Source organism: Oncorhynchus clarkii, chromosome 23 (assembly GCF_045791955.1).
Source record: "Oncorhynchus clarkii lewisi isolate Uvic-CL-2024 chromosome 23, UVic_Ocla_1.0, whole genome shotgun sequence".
In the NCBI taxonomy this organism is placed as follows: domain Eukaryota; kingdom Metazoa; phylum Chordata; class Actinopteri; order Salmoniformes; family Salmonidae; genus Oncorhynchus; species Oncorhynchus clarkii.
Window position 1 is genome coordinate 51,524,903 of NC_092169.1, and position 24,893 is coordinate 51,549,795.

General features: G+C 40.7%; 1 protein-coding gene across 1 annotated transcript in view; it reads right to left on the bottom strand.

Moving 5' to 3' along the window:
* LOC139381577 (adhesion G protein-coupled receptor B3) overlaps positions 1-24,893 on the bottom strand; it is a 352,141-nt gene that overhangs the window by 124,069 nt on the left and 203,179 nt on the right. Inside the window, exons 12-13 of the mRNA XM_071125220.1 lie at positions 21,301-21,409; positions 254-400 (exon numbers count right to left, since the gene is read on the bottom strand). Of these exons, the coding sequence (XP_070981321.1) occupies positions 254-400; positions 21,301-21,409 (256 nt within the window). The remainder of the gene's footprint in view (positions 1-253; positions 401-21,300; positions 21,410-24,893) is intronic.

A 24,893-nucleotide genomic window follows, 5' to 3' on the forward strand; every position in this document is an offset into this window, starting at 1 on the left:
CACCATATTCATCATCATCATCGTCATCATCATCATCATCATTAACACTACCACCATCATCATCATCATCATCATCATCATCATCATCATCATCATCATCATCACCACTACTACCATATTTATCATCATCATCATCATCATCATCACCACCACTAACCACCATATTCATCATCATCATCATCATAATCATCACCACCACTAACCACCATATTCATCATCATCATCACCACCATCACCATCATGGTTGTGTTACCTGCAGACTGTGGTAGAAAGATGCCCTTGGGGATAACCACCTTGTCCTCAGAGTTCCTGGCCCAGTCCACCATGCCTTTACGGCCCTTCATAGGGAAGTTGATGTCAGTCATCACAGACAGTGCCGGGAGCCTCTGGATGCTGGCCACTGAGGGTGACAAAACAAGGGAGGGAATGAGTTCTGTTAGGTTTAGTTCATGTTGCATACAATCTTGCAGTTTACTTATAGACAAGAAAGTTAGACAGATAACAAAACAATTACACCCAGGAAAGGAATACATGAACAATATTATATTTTGCCATTTACAGGGTATGTTGTCCACACATTATCACAAAACACTATTCAATTCAAAGGCTTTATTGGCATGGGAAACATGTTTACATTGCCAAAGCAAGTGAAATAGATCATAAACAAATGTGAAATAAACAATCAGAAATAGAACAGTAAACTTTACACTCACAAAGGCATTAAAGGAATAGAGTGACGTATCCTGTATGAGTGACAGGCAAAGGATGCTTCCTGACTTTTCAAAAATCATCTATATAGGCCGAGATCTTCTCTTGATAAAACCTCAGTGCTTTCTGAGGCTGTTGTTGCTCCACAGAATATGACTTCAGCCTCCAGACACACTCTCAGTTCCCACCATGTACTTGCTAACTTGTAAATAGTGTGAAGTTAGGTTCACACACTGAGTGTCAGAAAGACAGTCCTGTAGCACAGACCTGGGTTCAAATACTATTTAATATAAGTTCAAATACTTTATATGGGTTTGATTGAGCTTCCCTGGTCTAACGAACCAATTTAAATGTCCCCAAACTGCAAACCCCACCCATCTGGCACCCCAGGCAGACTCAAGCAAAGGCTCAAAGTATTTGAAAGATTTCAATGTAGTATTTGAACTCAGGTCTGCTGGAGCATCAGTGCAATGTGAATCTCCATCATCCCATATGCTGATGGAACTCGTTAACAATCAGTGCTTCATTTGAGCCGGATCCTACTTTCCCGGATCCAGTACCGACATGAGAAAGAAAAGACTGTTTTCTATATAAACATGTGAATTAAAGGGATCAGAGTTCAGTCCCGTTGCCTCGTCCCTGATTCTCCTGCCCCCGAAAAGAAACATCATGTGAAAACGCCTATTTTCAGCCAGAACCTGATATTCTAAGAATTAATTTGTGTTGTGCCGGCCCGGGATTACGGTTTGCACAACGTTATAGGCATGTTTGAGAGCAAGGCGTGGCTGGTGCTGTGGTGAGAGAGAGAAGCACACCTGTATCTCACACAGAACTAGAATGAGATTCCCTTTCTATGATCCCTCTCCCTCTCTCTGCTAGACATGAGCCTGCAACTCTCACCTCTCCAGCAATGCACTTCATTTCTTCCTTATAGAATCAAAGCTGTGGCAAGGGTGCTGGAGGAGCTGCAGTACCTCTGATTCATTCAAATACATTTGCCAAGTTATAGAATTACTGCTGTCAGTTCAGAAAGAAATTAAATACTACAGAATACTACACCAGGTGTAGCACTATCATTTAGACACAGACGATTAATAGCTTCTTTAAAAAAATTGCCTAGCTGTGGATTGTGTTCATGTAACCCAATCACAAAGCATATAGAGATTGAGGTTGTAACCTCATATAAATATCTTGGAATTTTAATTGATGACGGCCTCTCTTTCAAATTGCATATTCAACAACTTACAAAAAAAATTGAAGCTGAAATTGGGATTTTATTTTAGGAATAAGGGCTGTTTTTCTTTTGAAGCCAGAAGGAGGCTAGTATCAGCTACATTTATGTCTTTACTAGACTATGGGGATATTTTATATATGAATGCTTCCGCTCAGTGTTTGAGATCAATTGACACCCTTTACCATGGCACTTTGAGATTTATTTTAAACTGCAAAACCACTGCACTTTGTATACCAGGGTTGGCAGGCCTCTAGTCACTCGTAGGCCCAGGCACTGGTATACTTTTATTTCCAAAGCCATTTTGGGTTTACTACCTTTTTATTTGTGCATTTTTACTGTTCAGAAATGTGCTGGGTATTCTCTTCGTTCGCTGGACTTTATCCTGCTAACTGTTCCACATGTCCGAACTGAATTTGGTAAAAGGGCTTTTATGTCCTCTGCACCATCGTCTTGGAACACCTTACAAAATACTTTTAAACTGGAAGAACTTGTCCCGATTGGTGTTTTTAAATCACTGATGAAGGATTTTGAGGCTGATTCCCTGACCTGTCAATGTTTTTAATTTGCTGTTTTATACTCTTGTGAATTCAATGGTTTTTACTAGATCACTTGTAGTTTTTCATGTTGTCTGTCTGTAATTTTTTTTTGTAATGACTTTGTGCTGCCTATCTTGGCCAGGGCGCTCTTGAAAAACAGATTTTAATCTCAATGAGCCCTTCCTGGTTAAATAAAGGTTAAATAAATCAAATAGCCAGGGAACGCACGGAAAATCGGTCAGTAAACAGCATGCAGCCAGAACCAGGCTTTCACAATATTTCAAATACTATTGTGGAAAAACACAGGTCAGAAAGCAAATGGCTCCTGCTTAAAGGAGAAGACTCTAATCGGACTGAGAGTATTGGCCATCGGCGGCCAGTGAGCTGTGCATCATTGGGTGAGTCAGTGAAACTGGAACGCTTTTCTAGACCTGTCATTTCCTCCTCATATTGTACAAGAATTCTCCACACACCTAGGCCTAGGCTATGGATGGATTCAAGATGAGGTCGTTTTGATTGATATCACTTTGTCAGTGTCAAAGTAGCCTGTCATTTCCTCCTCATATTGTACAAGAAGTCTCCACACAACAAGGCCTAGGCTATTGGTGGATTCAAGATGAGGTCGTTTTGATTGATATCACTTTGTCAGTGTCAAAGTAGCCTGTCATTTCCTCCTCATATTGTACAAGAAGTCTCCACACAACAAGGCCTAGGCTATTGATGAATTCAAGATGAGGTCGTTTTGATTGATATCACTTTGTCAGTGTCAAAGTAGCCTGTCATTTCCATAATTTGTGCTGTATAAAAAAAATATTATAAAAGATTATTCTAAAGTAATATAAAATGATGTACAATTGCACGAAACGTCTTTATCAAAGGCCATTCTTCCTGGAGACTGACTTTAATGGTGGAGTCTGACTTGAATGGTGGAGTCTGACTTGAATGGTGGAGTCTGACTTGAATGGTAGACTCTGACTTGAATGGTGGGAATCTGAATTTATTGGTGGGAGTCTGAATTTATTGGTGGGAGTCTGACTTTAATGGTGGAGTCTGACTTTAATAGTGGAGTCTGACTTTAATAGTAGAGTCTGACTTTAATAGTGGAGTCTGACTTTAATGGTGGAGTCTGACTAATAGTGGAGTCTGACTTTATTGGTGGGAGTCTGACTTTAATAGTGGAGTCTGACTTTAATAGTGGAGTCTGACTAATAGTGGAGTCTGACTTTAATAGTGGAGTCTGACTTTAATAGTGGAGTCTGACTAATAGTGGAGTCTGACTTTATTGGTGGAGTCTGACTTTAATAGTGGAGTCTGACTTTAATAGTGGAGTCTGACTTTAATAGTGGAGTCTGACTTTAATAGTGGAGTCTGACTTTATTGGTGGGAGTCTGACTTTAATAGTGGAGTCTGACTTTAATAGTAGAGTCTGACTTTAATAGTGAAGTCTGACTTTAATAGTAGAGTCTGACTTTAATAGTGGAGTCTGACTTTAATAGTGGAGTCTGACTTAGTGGAGTCTGACTTTAATAGTGGAGTCTGACTTTAATAGTAGAGTCTGACTTTAATAGTAGAGTCTGACATTAATAGTGAAGTCTGACTTTAATAGTAGAGTCTGACTTTAATAGTGGAGTCTGACTTTAATAGTGGCGTCTGACTAATAGTGGAGTCTGACTTTATTGGTGGAGTCTGACTTTAATAGTGTAGTCTGACTTTAATAGTGTAGTCTGACTTTAATAGTGGAGTCTGACTTTAATAGTGGAGTCTGACTTTAATGGTGGGAGTCTGACTTTAATAGTGGAGTCTGACTTTAATAGTGGAGTCTGACTAATAGTGGAGTCTGACTTTATTGGTGGGAGTCTGACTTTAATAGTGGAGTCTGACTTTAATAGTAGAGTCTGACTTTAATAGTAGAGTCTGACTTTAATAATAGTAGAGTCTGACTTTAATAATAGTAGAGTCTGACTTTAATAGTAGAGTCTGACTTTAATAGTGGAGTCTGACTTTAACAGTAGAGTCTGACTTTAATAGTAGAGTCTGACTTTAATAATAGTAGAGTCTGATTTTAATAGTAGAGTCTGACTTTAATAGTAGAGTCTGACTTTAATAGTAGAGTCTGACTTTAATAGTGGAGTCTGACTTTAATAGTAGAGTCTGACTTTAATAGTGGAGTCTGACTTTAATAGTGGAGTCTGACTTTAATGGTGGAGTCTGACTAATAGTGGAGTCTGACTTTATTGGTGGGAGTCTGACTTTAATAGTGGAGTCTGACTTTATTGGTGGGAGTCTGACTAATAGTGGAGTCTGACTTTAATAGTGGAGTCTGACTTTAATAGTGGAGTCTGACTAATAGTGGAGTCTGACTTTATTGGTGGGAATCTGAATTTATTGGTGGGAGTCTGAATTTATTGGTGGGAGTCTGACTTTAATGGTGGAGTCTGACTTTAATAGTGGAGTCTGACTTTAATAGTAGAGTCTGACTTTAATAGTGGAGTCTGACTTTAATGGTGGAGTCTGACTAATAGTGGAGTCTGACTTTATTGGTGGGAGTCTGACTTTAATAGTGGAGTCTGACTTTAATAGTGGAGTCTGACTAATAGTGGAGTCTGACTTTAATAGTGGAGTCTGACTTTAATAGTGGAGTCTGACTTTAATAGTAGAGTCTGACTTTATTGGTGGAGTCTGACTTTAATAGTAGAGTCTGACTTTAATAGTGGAGTCTGACTTTAATAGTAGAGTCTGACTTTAATAGTAGAGTCTGACTTTAATAATAGTAGAGTCTGACTTTAATAATAGTAGAGTCTGACTTTAATAGTAGAGTCTGACTTTAATAGTGGAGTCTGACTTTAACAGTAGAGTCTGACTTTAATAGTAGAGTCTGACTTTAATAGTGGAGTCTGACTTAGTGGAGTCTGACTTTAATAGTGGAGTCTGACTTTAATAGTAGAGTCTGACTTTAATAGTAGAGTCTGACATTAATAGTGAAGTCTGACTTTAATAGTAGAGTCTGACTTTAATAGTGGAGTCTGACTTTAATAGTGGCGTCTGACTAATAGTGGAGTCTGACTTTATTGGTGGAGTCTGACTTTAATAGTGTAGTCTGACTTTAATAGTGTAGTCTGACTTTAATAGTGGAGTCTGACTTTAATAGTGGAGTCTGACTTTAATGGTGGGAGTCTGACTTTAATAGTGGAGTCTGACTTTAATAGTGGAGTCTGACTAATAGTGGAGTCTGACTTTATTGGTGGGAGTCTGACTTTAATAGTGGAGTCTGACTTTAATAGTAGAGTCTGACTTTAATAGTAGAGTCTGACTTTAATAATAGTAGAGTCTGACTTTAATAATAGTAGAGTCTGACTTTAATAGTAGAGTCTGACTTTAATAGTGGAGTCTGACTTTAACAGTAGAGTCTGACTTTAATAGTAGAGTCTGACTTTAATAATAGTAGAGTCTGATTTTAATAGTAGAGTCTGACTTTAATAGTAGAGTCTGAATTTAATAGTAGAGTCTGACTTTAATAGTGGAGTCTGACTTTAATAGTGGAGTCTGACTTTATTAGTAGAGTCTGACGTTAATGGTGGAGTCTGACTTTAATAGTAGAGTCTGACTTTATTGGTGGAGTCTGACTTTAATAGTGGAGTCTGACTTTATTAGTAGAGTCTGACTTTATTGGTGGAGTCTGACTTTAACAGTAGAGTCTGACTTTAATAGTATAGTCTGACTTTAATAGTGGAGTCTGACTTTAATAGTAGAGTCTGACTTTAATAGTGGAGTCTGACTTTAATAGTAGAGTCTGACTTTATTGGTGGAGTCTGACTTTAATAGTAGAGTCTGACTTTAATAGTGGAGTCTGACTTTAATAGTAGAGTCTGACTTTAATAGTAGAGTCTGACTTTAATAATAGTAGAGTCTGACTTTAATAATAGTAGAGTCTGACTTTAATAGTAGAGTCTGACTTTAATAGTGGAGTCTGACTTTAACAGTAGAGTCTGACTTTAATAGTAGAGTCTGACTTTAATAATAGTAGAGTCTGATTTTAATAGTAGAGTCTGACTTTAATAGTAGAGTCTGACTTTAATAGTAGAGTCTGACTTTAATAGTGGAGTCTGACTTTAATAGTGGAGTCTGACTTTATTAGTGGAGTCTGACTTTATTAGTAGAGTCTGACGTTAATGGTGGAGTCTGACTTTAATAGTAGAGTCTGACTTTATTGGTGGAGTCTGACTTTAATAGTGGAGTCTGACTTTATTAGTAGAGTCTGACTTTATTGGTGGAGTCTGACTTTAACAGTAGAGTCTGACTTTAATAGTATAGTCTGACTTTAATAGTGGAGTCTGACTTTAATAGTAGAGTCTGACTTTAATAGTGGAGTCTGACTTTAATAGTAGAGTCTGACTTTATTGGTGGAGTCTGACTTTAATAGTAGAGTCTGACTTTAATAGTGGAGTCTGACTTTAACAGTGGAGTCTGACTTTAATAGTGGAGTCTGACTTTAATAGTAGAGTCTGACTTTATTGGTGGAGACCGTGTATATAAACTTCCCTGCAATGACAGCTTCTCTGCCACTCCGTTTACAATCCACTTTCAGGCTCCAGCAATTAGATAAGACATTGTCTCTGTCTCAAATGGCACTGATAGTGCTTTGGCTAAAATAAGTGCAAGAAATAGGGAACAGGGGGCCATTTGGGACGCAACACACTTTGTGTATAAAATAATGTGTAACAGGATTACCAGTGTTTTGTTAAGATTGAGAGTTATCCTCTCTGTCTAAAGCCACATTTATCCCATACATTGTTTGTTTGTCTCAAAAGCATTTCAAACCATGAAGGAAGGCACCCAAACTATGTTCATTTTCATAATAAAGAATGAATACATTTCTAATCAAAATAAGATTTTTGTAATCTACTTCCATTGTCCAATCTACTTCATATCAAATGCTTTCACACATGACTGTAGACTGTACAACACGCAGACATGACTGTAGACTGTACAACACTCAGACATGACTGTAGACTGTACAACACTCAGACATGACTGTAGACTGTACAACACTCAGACATGACTGTAGACTGTACAACACTCAGACATGACTGTAGACTGTACAACACTCAGACATGACTGTAGACTGTACAACATTCACACATGACTGTAGACTGTACAACACTCAGACATGACTGTAGACTGTACAACACTCACACATGACTGTAGACTGTACAACACTCACACATGACTGTAGACTGTACAACACTCAGACATGACTGTAGACTGTACAACACTCACACATGACTGTAGACTGTACAACACTCAGACATGACTGTAGACTGTACAACACTCAGACATGACTGTAGACTGTACAACACTCAGACATGACTGTAGACTGTACAACACTCACACATGACTGTAGACTGTACAACACTCACACATGACTGTAGACTGTACAACACTCAGACATGACTGTAGACTGTACAACACTCAGACATGACTGTAGACTGTACAACACTCACACATGACTGTAGACTGTACAACACTCAGACATGACTGTAGACTGTACAACACTCAGACATGACTGTAGACTGTACAACACTCAGACATGACCGTAGACTGTACAACACTCAGACATGACTGTAGACTGTACAACACTCAGACATGAATGTAAACTGTGCAACACTGACACACCAAAATCAAAGATCTGATTTAAAATTGACCAAAGCTGGAGAGGTCTATATCAACACCTACTTTATCATTACACTGCATCTCTGCTGTCCTACAGAGCTAACGGTCCTAACCCTACACCAAGGGGTTGATGACATGGTCCTAGCCCCAGTCCTAACCCTATACCAAGGGGTTGATGACATGGTCCTAGCCCCAGTCCTAACCCTACACCAAGGGGTTGATGACATGGTCCTAGCCCCAGTCCTAACCCTACACCAAGGGGTTGATGACATGGTCCTAGCCCCAGTCCTAACCCTACACCAGGGGGTTGATGACATGGTCCTAGCCCCAGTCCTAACCCTACACCAGGGGGTTGATGACATGGTCCTAGCCCCAGTCCTAACCCTACACCAAGAGGTTGATGACATGGTCCTAGCCCCAGTCCTAACCCTACACCAGGGGGTTGATGACATGGTCCTAGCCCCAGTCCTAACCCTACACCAACGGGTTGATGAGAATGGTCCAAGCCCCAGTCCTAACCCTACACCAAGGGGTTGATGACATGGTCCTAGCCCCAGTCCTAACCCTACACCAAGGGTTTGATGACATGGTCCTAGCCCCAGTCCTAACCCTATACCAAGGGGTTGATGACATGGTCCTAGCCCCAGTCCTAACCCTACACCAAGGGGTTGATGACATGGTCCAAGCCCCAGTCCTAACCCTACACCAGGGGGTTGATGACAGTCTGGATGGAATTACAGTCTGATGGTATTATATTCTGGTGGTACTACAGTCTGATGGTACTTCAGTCTGATGGTATTACAGTCTGATGGTACTACAGTCTGATGGTACTACAGTCTGGTGGTACTACAGTCTGGTGGTACTACAGTCTGGTGGTACTACAGTCTGGTGTTACTGCAGTCTGATGGTATTACAGTCTGATGGTATTACAGTCTGACTGTAGTACAGTCTGATGGTATTACAGTCTGTACTACAGTCTGGTGGTATTACAGTCTGATGGTATTACAGTCTGGTGGTACTACAGAATGGTGGTACTACAGTCTGGTGGTATTACAGTCTGGTTGTATTATAGTCCGATGGTACTGCAGTCTGATGCTATTACAATCTGCTGGTACTGCAGTCTGATGGTTTTACAGTCGGGTGGTACTACCTTCTGGTGATACTAAATTCAATTTTTTTTATTTTTTTATATAGCCCTTCGTACATCAGCTGATATCTCAAAGTGCTGTACAGAAACCCAGCCTAAAACCCCAAACAGCAAGCAATGCAGGTGTAGAAGCACAGTCTGATGGTACTACAGTCTGATGGTATTACAGTCTGATGGTACTACAGTCTGGTGGTACTACAGCATGGTGGTACTACAGTCTGATGATACTACAGTCTGATGGTACTATAGTCTGGTGGTATTACAGTCTGGTGGTACTACAGTCTGACGGTACTACAGTCTGATGGTACTATAGTCTGGTGGTATTACAGTCTGGTGGTATTACAGTCTGTTGGTACTACAGCATGGTGGTACTACAGTCTGAGGGTACTACAGTCTGGTGGTACTACAGTCTGGTGGTACTACAGTCTGATGTTACTACATTCTTATGGTACTACAGTCGGGTGGTACTACAGTCTGATGGTATTACATTCTTATGGTACTACAGCAATGTGGTACTACAGTCTGATGGAAGTATAGTCTGGTGGTACTACATTCTTATGGTACTACAGTCTGATTGTACTGCAGCATGGTGGTACTACAATCTGATGGTACTACAGTCTGGTGGTACTACAGTCTGATGGTATTACAGTCTGGTGGTACTGCAGTCTGATTGTACAGCAGCATGGTGGTATTACAGTCTGATGGTACTACAGTCTGATGGTACTACAGTCTGATGGTATTACAGTCTGGTGGGACTACAGTCTGATGGTATTACATTCTTATGGTACTACAATCTGATGGTACTACAGTCTGGTGGTACTACAATCTGATGGTACTACAGTCTGGTGGTACTACAGTCTGATGGTATTACAGTCTGGTGGTACTGCAGTCTGATTGTACTGCAGCGTGGTGGTATTACAGTCTGATGGTACTACAGTCTGATGGTACTACAGCATGGTGGTTCTACAGTCTGATGCTACTACAGTCTGATGGTACTACAGTCAGATGGTACTACAGCATGGTGGTTCTACAGTCTGATGCTACTACAGTCAGATGGTACTGCTTGAGGAAACTCCTTGACTTCCCTGCCAAAGCAAATTACATCTGAATCTGTGATCATCAGTGACCGAACTGAAATTTGTGATGTTTATTAACTTCATCCTACCCCCTCCTTTTTCGAACATTCTGTTAAAAATCGCGCAACTTTTCAGCGTCCTGCTACTCATGCCAGGAATATAGTATATGCATATGATTAGTATGTGTGGATAGAAAACACTCTGAAGTTTCTAAAACTGGTTAAATCACGGCTGTGACTATAACAGAGCGTGTGTTTCATTGAAAAACGCAAGAAAAACTGCTCTCTGAAAGCAAAAAATAATTTCCATAAGTCACTTCCACCAGTTGTTAAAGGAGAACAGAATTTAATGGGAATTTGCCTGCACCGTCTACAAATTCCGCACGATGGCGCCATTGTACTAATTTTCAATCGAATTAATTGTTGGAAAATCCATCTGTCTGACCCCAAGTTTTCCAGTCTTCACCCGGAAGCAGTTTAGGGAGAGATCAGATTGCATTGTTTTTGAAGTGAGGACCTATTGAAGAGACATCGCCCTGTAATCATTTAGATAGATTATAAACGTTTACTAATACCTAAAGTTGGATTACAAAAGGATTTCGAAGTGTTTTGTGAAAGTTTATCGTCGACTTTTTTAATTTTAAAAAATTACGCAGCGTTTAAAAACGATGAATTTTTCTGAATGACACTACTTCTATACAAAGCTATTTTGGGTATATATGGACCGATTTAAACGAAAAAAAGACCCAATAGTGATGTTTATGGGGCATATAGGAGTGCCAAGAAAGAAGCTCGTCTAAGGTAATGAATGTTTTATATTTTATTTCTGCGTTTTGGGTAGCGCCGTCTATCGCAAAATCTGTTGTTTACGTGTCGAGCTGGCATTTTGGGGGGTGCATGCTATCAGATAATAGCTTCTGATGCTTTCGCCGAAAAGCATTTTAAAAATCTGACTTGCTGGCTAGGTTCACAACGAGTGTAGCTTTAATTTAATACCCTGCTTGTGAATTTTGATCAAGGTTTGAGTTTTAACGAGTACATTTAGCATTTAGCGTAGCGCATTTGCATTTCCAGGTGCCTACTTGGGACATATGCGTCTCAAGTAGGAGCAAGAAGTTTTAAGAAGCATTTTATTTCTGCTAGTTTTCTTTTGAAGGAAAAAATGTCCAACATGGTCCTGACCGGTCTATTGTTTCAGTCCCCCGGCCTTCAGCTGATGTGGAAAACAGTAAGCCAGTTTTTAATTTTCAAAAAGTCACAGAAGATGAGGTCTTATCTACACTATCTGCTATAGGTTCTAAAAAATCATTTGACGCTGACAAACTGGATCCATATTTACTCAAGTGTGCGGCACCTATTATTGCTGGTGTAGTGATGCACATTTTGAATCAAACATTTGTTGTAGGAAAGATTCCTAAATCTTGGAAAACAGCTTTTGTTATACCACTCCTCAAGGGAGGTGATGGTAGTGAGTTGGATAATTACCAGCCCATCTCTAAGCTCTCCTGTTTGGCTAAACGTCTAGAGTCACTGGTGAATAGGCAACTACAATCTTTTTAAACTGTTAACAATACTCTTTCTAGTAACCAATCTGGCTTCAGACCTAAACACAGTACTATTACGGCCACTGTACGTGTTGTAAATGATATTACTAATACCCTAGATAATAGAAAGTACTGTGCCGCCTGGTTCATAGATTTATCTGTCATGTACTCTATCGCTTCAACGGCTGACCAAGCATTATCACTATTGGAGACAGATTTTAAGATATTACAAAGGTATTTTATACAGCTGAAACTTGTTGCAAAGAAAACACATTTTATGATTTTTAAAAGGTTCAAAAAGTTGGTTGAAAATACACTTGCACTTACGAGCATCGATGGTTTTCGAATTAATCAGGTCTCTGCATTTAAATACTTAGGGATATGGTTGGATGATGAACTGTCTTTTAAAATGACGAACTTTGTTAACGGCTAAACATCAAGCCGGGCTTCCTCTATAGAAACAGGACATGTTTGTCCTCCACAAATAGAAGACAAATTGTGCAAAGCTACTTTTATGTCTGTTGTAGATTATGGGGATATTATTTACATGCTACGGCATCCATGCTTAAATCGCTGGATGCTACTTATCATTGTTCACTTAGGTTTATTACGGGTGCTAGCTACAGAACTCACCATTGAGTTTTATATCAAAATGTGGGTTGGACTTCGCTGTCCGTGAGACGAGAACAACATGCTCTCGTGTTTGTCTATAAAGCACTTCTGAATAAACTACCTTCTTGTTTATCATCACTCATCAATATTAGAATTAGAATTCCTAAAACCAGATCTCAAACATGGATTACACTTGAGGCCCATGCGGTTTCCACAGAGTTGGGTATGGCTGCCTTTTCCTGTTACGCTCCTTGCCTATGGAATAGTCTGCAGACTAAACTTCAACTTGGGACTCTTGTCGCCCATTTTAAACATTTATTGGAGGATTTTTATTTTTGAATTGCTTGTAACTGTTTCGGGTAATGCAAGTTCTTGTGCTGTTAGTAGAATAACCTGTTAGTAGAATAACCTGTTAGGGGAATAACCTGTTAGTAGAATAACCTGTTAGTAGAATAACCTGTTAGTAGAATAACCTGTTAGTAGAATAACCTGTTAGTAGAATAACCTGTTAGTAGAATAACTTGTTAGTAGAATAACCTGTTAGTAGAATAACTTGTTAGTAGAATAACCTGTGTGTAAACATAATAATCTGCTGCTGTATTTTCTTGTGTTATCTGTGATGGTTTTGTTTGTCTTGTGTAGTTTCTTAATCATTGTACCTAACCTGTCTGTGTAAACATGTATACGCAGGACCCAGCTGTTAAAGAGACCTTGGTCTCAGTCTGTTTTCCTTGTTGAAATAAAGGTGTAATACATCATGGTGGTTCTACAGTCTGATGGTACTACATCATGGTGGTTCTACAGTCTGATGGTACTACATCATGGTGGTTCTACAGTCTGATGGTACTACATCATGGTGGTTCTACAGTCTGATGGTACTCCATCATGGTGGTTCTACAGTCTGATGGTACTACATCATGGTGGTTCTACAGTCTGATGGTACTACAGCATGGTGGTTCTACAGTCTGATGGTACTACATTATGGTGGTTCTACAGTCTGATGGTACTCCATCATGGTGGTTCTACAGTCTGATGGTACTACATCATGGTGGTTCTACAGTCTGATGGTACTACATCATGGTGGTTCTACAGTCTGATGGTACTACATCATGGTGGTTCTACAGTCTGATGGTACTACATCATGGTGGTTCTACAGTCTGATGGTACTACATCATGGTGGTTCTACAGTCTGATGGTACTACATCATGGTGGTTCTACAGTCTGATGGTACTACATCATGGTGGTTCTACAGTCTGATGGTACTACATCATGGTGGTTCTACAGTCTTATGGTACTACAGCATGGTGGTTCTACAGTCTGATGGTACTACATCATGGTGGTCCTTCAGTTTGGGGAAGATGGGGCTAAGCCTGCAGAGCACCATTGTTCCTTGTCTCTCTAATGTAATTGGAAGTTTGGCAAAACTCCACGGACTGTAGGAGTGTGTTAGTGTGTGACAGTGTGGAAGGAAGGAGAGCGAGAGAGAGAGAGAGAGAGAGAGAGAAAGAAAGAGAGAGAGAGAGAATGTGTGAGTATGTGTCTGGGTGTCAGCAGTATCATCAGAGCGACAGCAGGCATGGAATCACAGAGCACCATGGGACATGCCAGTCACAGAGAGTGGAGGTTCAGAGCACCAGATGCTGAGTGAAGCCACAATGGGGTGACAGTATTAGTCACAGGTCGCATTGAGAGACACACACACACACCGTGGTGGCGTGGCAGCTTTAGACTTGGTCCCATTGTGAGTCACAGCATGGGAGCAGAAGAAAAGGCCCTTTCAGGAAGCTACCCGGTAATAGCCTAGATAGACAGGGCTCTACACACCATGGATGGGCCAGGCAGGAAGAAATAAAGCAATGATTTTGGTCTCCAGAATGCTTCTGAGAAAAGACTAACAAATAAACTGAATTGAATATTGTCTTTGAGAAAAACTCTCCTGTCTACCAAATGGATCCACACAAACCACTGTGCACCATCATACAGATGTAGGATCTTAATTTGTCCAGTATTGTCACAACAAAATAATCCCGCAGCAACAGGATTTGAATGTTTAGTCCATAATGTCACAGGTGTTAAGCAATTCGCTGGCCAAAAGTAAGATACATAAAAAGTGTGATACTGTTAATATAACTGTCAGGCCCTAATCTGTTTCACCTGTCTTTGTGATGGTCTCCACCCCCCCATCCCCCCCAGGTGTTGCCCATCTTCCCCATTATCCCCTGTGTATTTATACCTGTGTTCTCTGTTTGTCTGTTGCCAGTTTGTCTTGTTTGTCAAGTCAACAAGCGTTTTGTCTCAGCGCCTGCTTTTCCCCAGTTTTTATTTTTCTCGCCCTCCTGCTTTTGACCCTTGCCTGCCCTGACTCTGAGCCCGCCTGCCTGACCACTCTGCCTGCCCCTGATCCTGAGCCTTCCTACCGATCTGTACCTTTGCCCCTACTCTGAATTACAGACCTCTGACCTGACCTTGAGCCTGCCTTCCGTCCTGTACCTTTGCCCCACTACTCTGGATTATCGACCCCTGCCTGCCTTGACCTGTCGTTTGTCTGCCCCTGTGGCTGTAATAAACATTGTTACTTCAACACAGTCTGCATTTGGATCTTACCTGAAACGTGATAATAAATGTGTGTCAGTGTGGGTAGACAGTAAATGTATGTAAATCACAAAGCATTTCCTGCGATCGGGGCGGCAGGGTAGCCTAGTGGTTAGAGTGTTGGACTAGTAACTGGAAGGTTGGAAGTTCAAACCCCCAAGCTGACATGGTACAAATCTGTCGTTCTGCCCCTGAACAGGCAGCTAACCCACTGTTCCTAGGCCATCATTGAAAATAAGAATTTGTTCTTAACCTAGTTAAATAAAGGTAATAAATGAAGATCCTACATCTGTAGGTGATCACCATAGATAGGTTACATTGAAGACAAGAGTCAGTGAATCCACATCATCATTCTTGACAATAGTTGTTCTGCATCAAAGTATTGTGCTTCTGGTAAGATGTGCTTGTTTTACACATCTCAAGTTACAGATGCAGCACATGTTCAGTTGGATTGTGAGGGAAAGGAAATCTTCCCAGTGAAGTTGAGAGCTTTTTGCAATCAAGGTTATTTGACTAAAAGAGGGAGAGGGCAGAGGATGGGTGTGTGGTGACAGCAGAGTATTTATCCCTGTGTCAGGAGGCTGCTATAAATTACATCTGAAATGATGCATCTATACCTTATCCAGCCAGATTCATGCTTGCTTGGCTCACCACTTGGCTAACACCGGCAGTGTATCAGCAACACTATGGCTACGTCCCAAAAGGCACCCTATTCCTTATGTGGTGCACAGCTATTGACCAGGGCCCCATAGGGCTCTGGCCAAAAGAAGTGCACTGTATAGGGTGCCGTTTGGGAGGCAAAATACTTTTCATTTCTTTAATCAAAGTGAACTAGCCAACAACAAGCTGCTGTGTTGTGATTCGCTCCAATAAATATAATGTTGGTGCCAAGACAGAGCGATGTCCAAATCAATATTTCTTGTTGGTTTTATTTGGTTGTTGTTTCACCAGGACTCAGGAGGAAGAATATTTTGTGACTCGACTGAAACAGTTGATGAGATTATTTGGCTTGTGGGTGTGGCTGTAGTGCTTTTCAATTTGACCAATCGTATATTTACTAATATCTTCACAATGTGGCAGAGGGAGACTATTCTCTTTTATAACAGCATTCATGAATAAGCCTTAATAGATGCTTATACATGTTATCATAAATGTTAAAAATGTTTATAAATTGAAAATGGAGTTAGTAATATATTCATGCCAAATTAGACTGTGTAAAATAACTGACATGAACAGCACAAAATACCCTTCTTTAAATCCTGAATGGGTTCCAGTGAAGAGGTGAATGCCTCCCATTAGCATAGCCTGCATCCCAATCAGAGAAGAGGCAAATGCCTGCCATTAGCATAGCCTGCATCCCAATCAGAGAAGAGGCGAATGCCTGCTATTAGCATAGCCTGCATCCCAGTCAGAGAAGAGGCTAATGCCTTCTATTAGCATAGCCTGCATCCTTAATCAGAAAAGAGGCTAATGCCTTCTATTAGCATAGCCTGCATCCTTAATCAGAGAAGAGGCTAATGCCTACCATTAGCATAGCCTGCATCCTTAATCAGAGAAGAGGCTAATGCCTACCATTAGCATAGCCTGCATCCCAATCAGAAAAGAGGCTGATGCCTGCCATTAGTGTAGCCTGCATCCCAATCAGAGAAGAGACTAATGCCTCCCTTTAGCATTGCCTGCATCCCAATCAGAAAGAGGCTGATGCCTGCCATTAGTATAGCCTGCATCCCAAATGGCCCCCGATTCATTATATAGTGCACTTCTTATGACCAGAGCTCTATAAATTGAAAGTGTACTATTTAGTATGCAGCCAGAGGCATTTCAACCCTCTTTGGACATGTCCATTAACTTAATTCACCTAGTGGAGAGGAGATTATAATGTGTTATAATGGTCTCTTAATGAATGCTACGTTGCATTGCTTGTGGGGAATATGTTCTGTATCTCCCGAATACATAATTAGACCAGTATCTAAACTGACTATTTGTCTTTTTTTCACCAAACTTTTAACTTAAAACCAAGGACATGGAAAAAGGTTTTGTTGATTGCACATTGAATTCAAGTTTAGTTGACAACTCAACCAAATGTAAATCAAAACTAGATGTTGAAATAACGTCTGTTACCAGTGGGTGTGTCTACAGTGTAATAATGGGGTTATATGTTAGTCACATTGTAAATGACGCCTGTTCCCAGTGGGTGTGTCTACAGTGTAATAATGGGGTTGTATGTTAGTCACATTGTAAATGACGCCTGTTCCCAGTGGGTGTGTCTACAGTGTAATAATGGGGTTGTATGTTAGTCACATTGTAAATAACGTCTGTTACCAGTGGGTGTGTCTACAGTGTAATAATGGGGTTGTATGTTAGTCACATTGTAAATGACGTCTGTTCCCAGTGGGTGTGTCTACAGTGTAATAATGGGGCTATATGTTAGTCACATTGTAAAGTCCGGTAAAGAATAATTCACACCTGGGTTTAAATCCTATTTGAAATCTTTCAAATAAAAACAGCGTTAGCTAAGCTGGTCTGGACTGCCAAATGGGCGGGGTTTGTACTTGTGTGACTATTGTACTGGCTCCATTGCAACAGATGAGTTCAATCAAGCCCAGCAAAAGTGTTTGAAATGGTTTCAGATAGTATTTGTACACAGCTCTGGATAAATGTCTCCTCAAGAGGTGCCTAAACCGCCGCAATACAGAAGTGTATTAATTTGCATGAATAAATAATGATCATAGTTCTATTCTTCCTTCCAGACAGGAAGGTAGTGTAGGTTTGTGGTTGACTGGGAAATGAAATACCACTGAGACTGCTGCTACATTATTCAACAAGATGTAAGCAATCTGTGTAGTGTCTCTCTCTCTCTCTCTCTCTCTCTCTCTCTCTCTCTCTCTCTCTCTCTCTCTCTCTCTCTCTCTCTCTCTCTCTCTCTGTGTGTCTGTGTGTGTATGTGTTAGTCACATTGTAAATGACGTCTGTTCCCAGTGGGTGTGTCAGCGGTCAGGACCGAGGACAGCGGTCAGGACCGAGGACAGCGGTCAGGACCGAGGACAGTGGTCAGGACCAAGGACAGTGGTCAGGACCAAGGACCGCGGTCAGGATCAAGGACAGTGGTCAGGACCAAAGACAGTGGTCAGGACCGAGGACAGCGGTCAGGACCCGAGGACAGCGGTCAGGACCAAGGACAGTGGTCAGGAGGTGTTAGTTAGTTTCCTCTTTTCTGTGTACTTTGTGGTCCTGGTAAAATGTATGGCAGAAGATGTAAATCAAAACGACTGTTGGTTTTCTTCCACTTGGAAGCAGGGTGAAGGAGATGACTGTAATATCTCTGACATCTCCTACGTTAACAACAGTCAGAGATGGCTATACATCCGTTCATTCTGTCTATCTGCGTCAGTATCCATTAGCAACTTATTTTAACCAGAAGACACTGAAAGTGAAATCCATCGGTCTATTCACGTAACAGACAGTTTGTTCTTTCAGCTTTTACAACATTGTGTGAAGAGAAAGTATTTATGTCAGGGATAGACTCTGTGATACAAATGTCTTTCTGTTTCTGTCAGGGAAAGACGTATTTAAGATAAAAGTAGCATAAAAGTGGGTGAGATTTTAAAGGAATGCTTGGTTTGCTCCAGTGTGTATAAATGCTTCTTCCACATAAGGTCTGTGTCCCAAATGGCAGCCTATTTTCTATACAAGTTACTACATTTGACCAGAGCCCAATGGGATACCCTATGGGCCCTGGTAAAAAAGTAGTGCACTACACAAGGAATAGGGTGCCACTCAGGACACGTACAAGGTCATCTGAGACGCACTTAGGAGGAACCATAATTAAGAGACCATTTTCTCTCATCACAAAGAGTCTCTGGTGAGGTTATGATTCATCCTTACTTTCTAGGGCCCACTTTTTCTTCACGTTTCAAGATTATGTGTCCCAAATGGCACCCTATTCTCTAAATAGTGCACTACTTTTGAACAGGGCTCATAGGGCTCTAGTCAAAAGTAATGCAGTATGTAAGGAATAGGGTAGGGAATAGGTTGCCATTTGGGACACAGTCCTTCTAACCTGAGTATCATTAGGATCTACAGGTATGTGTAATTATACGTGACCTTGGCTTTGGTTGACAGAAGTGCTGTGTGTTTACGATGACTCGATTTAAAACATGAGAACCCATCAAGGTTTTATCGAGTGTGGTATGTCGAGAGGTATCTGAGGAACTCCAATGGAGATGTTTTGTATTGTGCATTTGTGTATATCCTGGGATGCCATTACAACCAATAGCATCCAAATATGCTGAGAATCTCCATTCCAACTTCCCTCTGAGATCTGACAGTGCTATGTGTAGCCGAACAATCCACACTGTTTCTATTGGAATACAGGACCTAGATCTGTGTTAGGAGGGTTCTATCCACACGGTTTCTATTGGAATACTGGACCTAGATCTGTGTTAGGAGGGTTCTATCCACACGGTTTCTATTGGAATACTGGACCTAGATCTGTGTTAGGAGGGTTCTATCCACACGGTTTCTATTGGAATACTGGACCTAGATCTGTGTTAGGAGGGTTCTATCCACACGGTTTCTATTGGAATACTGGACCTAGATCTGTGTTAGGAGGGTTCTATCCACAAGGTTTCTATTGGAATACTGGACCTAGATCTGTGTTAGGAGGGTTCTATTGGAATACTGGACCTAGATCTGTGTTAGGAGGGTTCTATCCACACGGTTTCTATTGGAATACTGGACCTAGATCTGTGTTAGGAGGGTTCTATCCACACGGTTTCTATTGGAATACTGGACCTAGATCTGTGTTAGGAGGGTTCTATCCACACGGTTTCTATTGGAATACTGGACCTAGATCTGTGTTAGGAGGGTTCTATCCACACGGTTTCTATTGGAATACTGAACCTAGATCTGTGTTAGGAGGGTTCTATCAACACGGTTTCCATTGGAATTCTGAACCTAGATCTGTGTTAGGAGGGTTCTATCCACACAGTTTCTATTGGAAAACTGAACCTAGATCTGTGTTAGGAGGGTTCTATTGGAATACTGGACCTAGATCTGTGTTAGGAGGGTTCTATCAGCACGGTTTCTATTGGAATTCTGAACCTAGATCTGTATTAGGAGGGTTCTATCAACACGGTTTCTATTGGAATACTGGACCTAGATCTGTGTTAGGAGGGTTCTATCCACATGGTTTCTATTGGAATACTGGAACTAGATCTGTGTTAGGAGGGTTCTATTGGAATACTGGACCTCAATCTGTGTTAGGAGGGTTCTATCCACAAGGTTTCTATTGGAATACAGGACCTAGATCTGTGTTAGGAGGGTTCTATCCACACGGTTTCTATTGGAATACTGGACCTAGATCTGTGTTAGGAGGGTTCGATTGGAATACTGGATCTAGATCTGTGTTAGGAGGGTCCTATTGGAATACTGGACCTAGATCTGTGTTAGGAGGGTTCTATTGGAATACTGGACCTAGATCTGTGTTAGGGGGGTTCTTTTGGAATACTGGACCTAGATCTGTGTTAGGAAGGTACTATTGGAATACTGGACCTAGATCTGTGTTAGGAGGGTTCTATTGGAATACTGTACCTCAAACTGTGATAGGGGGGTTCTTTTGGAATACTGGACCTAGAGACTTGAGATTCATCCTATGGTTGACTCACCCTGACCACGGTTTCTACCCACTGAAGACATGGTTGATATTGGAACATCGGATGTGAGTGTTTTCTTAGGAGTTAATCACAAGCTAGGTGTTAAATAACCATATTGATTAGTGGTTGTTTGTTAGGCTAAGCCTTCCTCCCTCCTTCCTTCCTTCCTTCCTTCCTTCCTTCCTTCCTTCCTTCCTTCCTTCCTTCCTTCCTTCCTTCCTTCCTTCCTTCCTTCCTTCCTTCCTTCCTTCCTTCCTTCCTTCCTTCCTTCCTTCCTCCCCTCCCTCCTTCCCCTCCCCTCCCCTCCCCTCCCCTCCACGCATAATTTATCCCAGATTACTGATGGATGGAGGGGGAATTGACATGGGGAGTCAGCAGCAGCAACATTTTGTTTATTCACACATGGACGATTGATCGTTGAACATCCATTTGATGATTGTTACTTTCACCCAGCTGGGTGGCTGGGTTGTGTGGGACTCCCATCCCAGGCCTGTGGGCTGTGAGAATAGATCTGTCTGTGGTTCTTACCCAAGTTCCCAGTCATCAGATAGGCGTTGTGGAAGTCCTTCATGCCCAGGCCAACGATGTGGATGAATTCCTCGATGACCTGCATCAGCTCCACTGCACCTGGATAGATCTAGAGAGACGACAACAACATTATAGTTACCTATTGAGAGGTGAGGACAACAGTACAGTTAACTAGTGAGAGGTGAGGACAACAGTACAGTTAACTAGTGAGAGATGAGGACAACATTACAGTTAACAAGTGAGAGATGACAACATTACAGTTAACTAGTGAGAGATGAGGACAACATTACAGTTAACTAGTGAGAGATGAGGACAACATTACAGTTAACTAGTGAGAGATGACGACAACATTAGAGTGAGAGATGAGGACAACGTTACAGATAACTAGTGAGAGGTGAGGACAACAGTACAGAACACTAGTGAGAGGTGAGGACAACAGTACAGTTAACTAGTGAGAGGTGAGGACAACATTACAGTTAACTAGTGAGAGATGAGGACAACATTACAGATAACTAGTGAGAGATGAGGAAAACATTACAGTTAACTAGTGAGAGATGAGGACAACATTACAGTTAACTAGTGAGAGATGACAACAACATTACAGTTAACTAGTGAGAGATGACAACAACATTACAGTTAACTAATGAGAGATGAGGACAACATTACAGTTAACTAGTGAGAGATGAGGACAACATTACAGATAACTAGTGAGAGATGAGGACAACATTACAGTTAACTAGTGAGAGATGAGGACAACATTACAGTTAACTAGTGAGAGATGAGGACAACATTACAGTTAACTAGTGAGAGATGACAACAACATTACAGTTAACTAGTGAGAGGTGATGACAACATTACAGTTAACTAGTGAGAGGTGATGACAACATTACAGTTAACTAGTGAGAGATGAGGACAACATTACAGTTAACTAGTGAGAGATGAGGACAACATTACAGATAACTAGTGAGAGATGAGGACAACATTACAGTTAACTAGTGAGAGATGAGGACAACATTACAGTTAACTAGTGAGAGATGACAACAACATTAGAGTGAGAGATGAGGACAACATTACAGATAACTAGTGAGAGGTGAGGACAACAGTACAGAACACTAGTGAGAGGTGAGGACAACAGTACAGTTAACTAGTTAGAGATGAGGACAACATTACAGTTAACTAGTGAGAGGTGAGGACAACAGTACAGTTAACTAGTGAGAGACGACTACAACATTAGAGTGAGAGATGAGGACAACATTGCAGATAACTAGTGAAAGGTGATGACAACAGTACAGAACACTAGTGAGAGGTGAGGACAACATTACAGTTAACTAGTGAGATATGAGGACAACATTACAGTTAACTAGTGAGAGATGAGGACAACATTACAGTTAACTAGTTAGAGATGAGGATAACATTACAGTTAACTAGTGAGAGATGATGACAACATTACAGTTAACTAGTGAGAGATGAGGACAACATTACAGTTAACTAGTGAGAGGTGAGGACAACATTACAGTTAACTAGTGAGAGATGAGGACAACATTACAGTTAACTAGTGAGAGGTGATGACAACATTACAGTTAACTAGTGAGAGATGAGGACAACATTACAGTTAACTAGTGAGAGATGAGGACAACATTACAGTTAACTAGTGAGAGATGACAACAACATTACAGTTAACTAGTTAGAGATGAGGATAACATTACAGTTAACTAGTGAGAGATGATGACAACATTACAGTTAACTAGTGAGAGATGAGGACAACATTACAGTTAACTAGTGAGAGGTGAGGACAACATTACAGTTAACAAGTGAGAGATGACAACATTACAGTTAACTAGTGAGAGATGAGGACAACATTACAGTTAACTAGTGAGAGATGACAACAACATTAGAGTGAGAGATGAGGACAACATTACAGATAACTAGTGAGAGGTGAGGACAACAGTACAGTTAACTAGTGAGAGACGACTACAACATTAGAGTGAGAGATGAGGACAACATTACAGATAACTAGTGAAAGGTGAGGACAACAGTACAGAACACTAGTGAGAGGTGAGGACAACATTACAGTTAACTAGTGAGAGATGAGGACAACATTACAGTTAACTAGTGAGAGATGACAACAACATTAGAGTGAGAGATGAGGACAACATTACAGATAACTAGTGAGAGGTGAGGACAACAGTACAGAACACTAGTGAGAGGTGAGGACAACAGTACAGTTAACTAGTGAGAGGTGAGGACAACATTACAGTTAACTAGTGAGAGATGAGGACAACATTACAGATAACTAGTGAGAGATGAGGAAAACATTACAGTTAACTAGTGAGAGATGAGGACAACATTACAGTTAACTAGTGAGAGATGACAACAACATTACAGTTAACTAGTGAGAGATGACAACAACATTACAGTTAACTAATGAGAGATGAGGACAACATTACAGTTAACTAGTGAGAGATGGGGACAACATTACAGATAACTAGTGAGAGATGAGGACAACATTACAGTTAACTAGTGAGAGATGAGGACAACATTACAGTTAACTAGTGAGAGATGAGGACAACATTACAGTTAACTAGTGAGAGATGACAACAACATTAGAGTGAGAGATGAGGACAACATTACAGATAACTAGTGAGAGGTGAGGACAACAGTACAGTTAACTAGTGAGAGACGACTACAACATTAGAGTGAGAGATGAGGACAACATTACAGATAACTAGTGAAAGGTGAGGACAACAGTACAGAACACTAGTGAGAGGTGAGGACAACATTACAGTTAACTAGTGAGAGATGAGGACAACATTACAGTTAACTAGTGAGAGATGACAACAACATTAGAGTGAGAGATGAGGACAACATTACAGATAACTAGTGAGAGGTGAGGACAACAGTACAGAACACTAGTGAGAGGTGAGGACAACAGTACAGTTAACTAGTGAGAGGTGAGGACAACATTACAGTTAACTAGTGAGAGATGAGGACAACATTACAGATAACTAGTGAGAGATGAGGAAAACATTACAGTTAACTAGTGAGAGATGAGGACAACATTACAGTTAACTAGTGAGAGATGACAACAACATTACAGTTAACTAGTGAGAGATGACAACAACATTACAGTTAACTAATGAGAGATGAGGACAACATTACAGTTAACTAGTGAGAGATGGGGACAACATTACAGATAACTAGTGAGAGATGAGGACAACATTACAGTTAACTAGTGAGAGATGAGGACAACATTACAGTTAACTAGTGAGAGATGAGGACAACATTACAGTTAACTAGTGAGAGATGACAACAACATTACAGTTAACTAGTGAGAGGTGATGACAACATTACAGTTAACTAGTGAGAGGTGATGACAACATTACAGTTAACTAGTGAGAGATGAGGACAACATTACTGTTAACTAGTGAGAGATGAGGACAACATTACAGATAACTAGTGAGAGATGAGGACAACATTACAGTTAACTAGTGAGAGATGAGGACAACATTACAGTTAACTAGTGAGAGATGACAACAACATTAGAGTGAGAGATGAGGACAACATTACAGATAACTAGTGAGTGGTGAGGACAA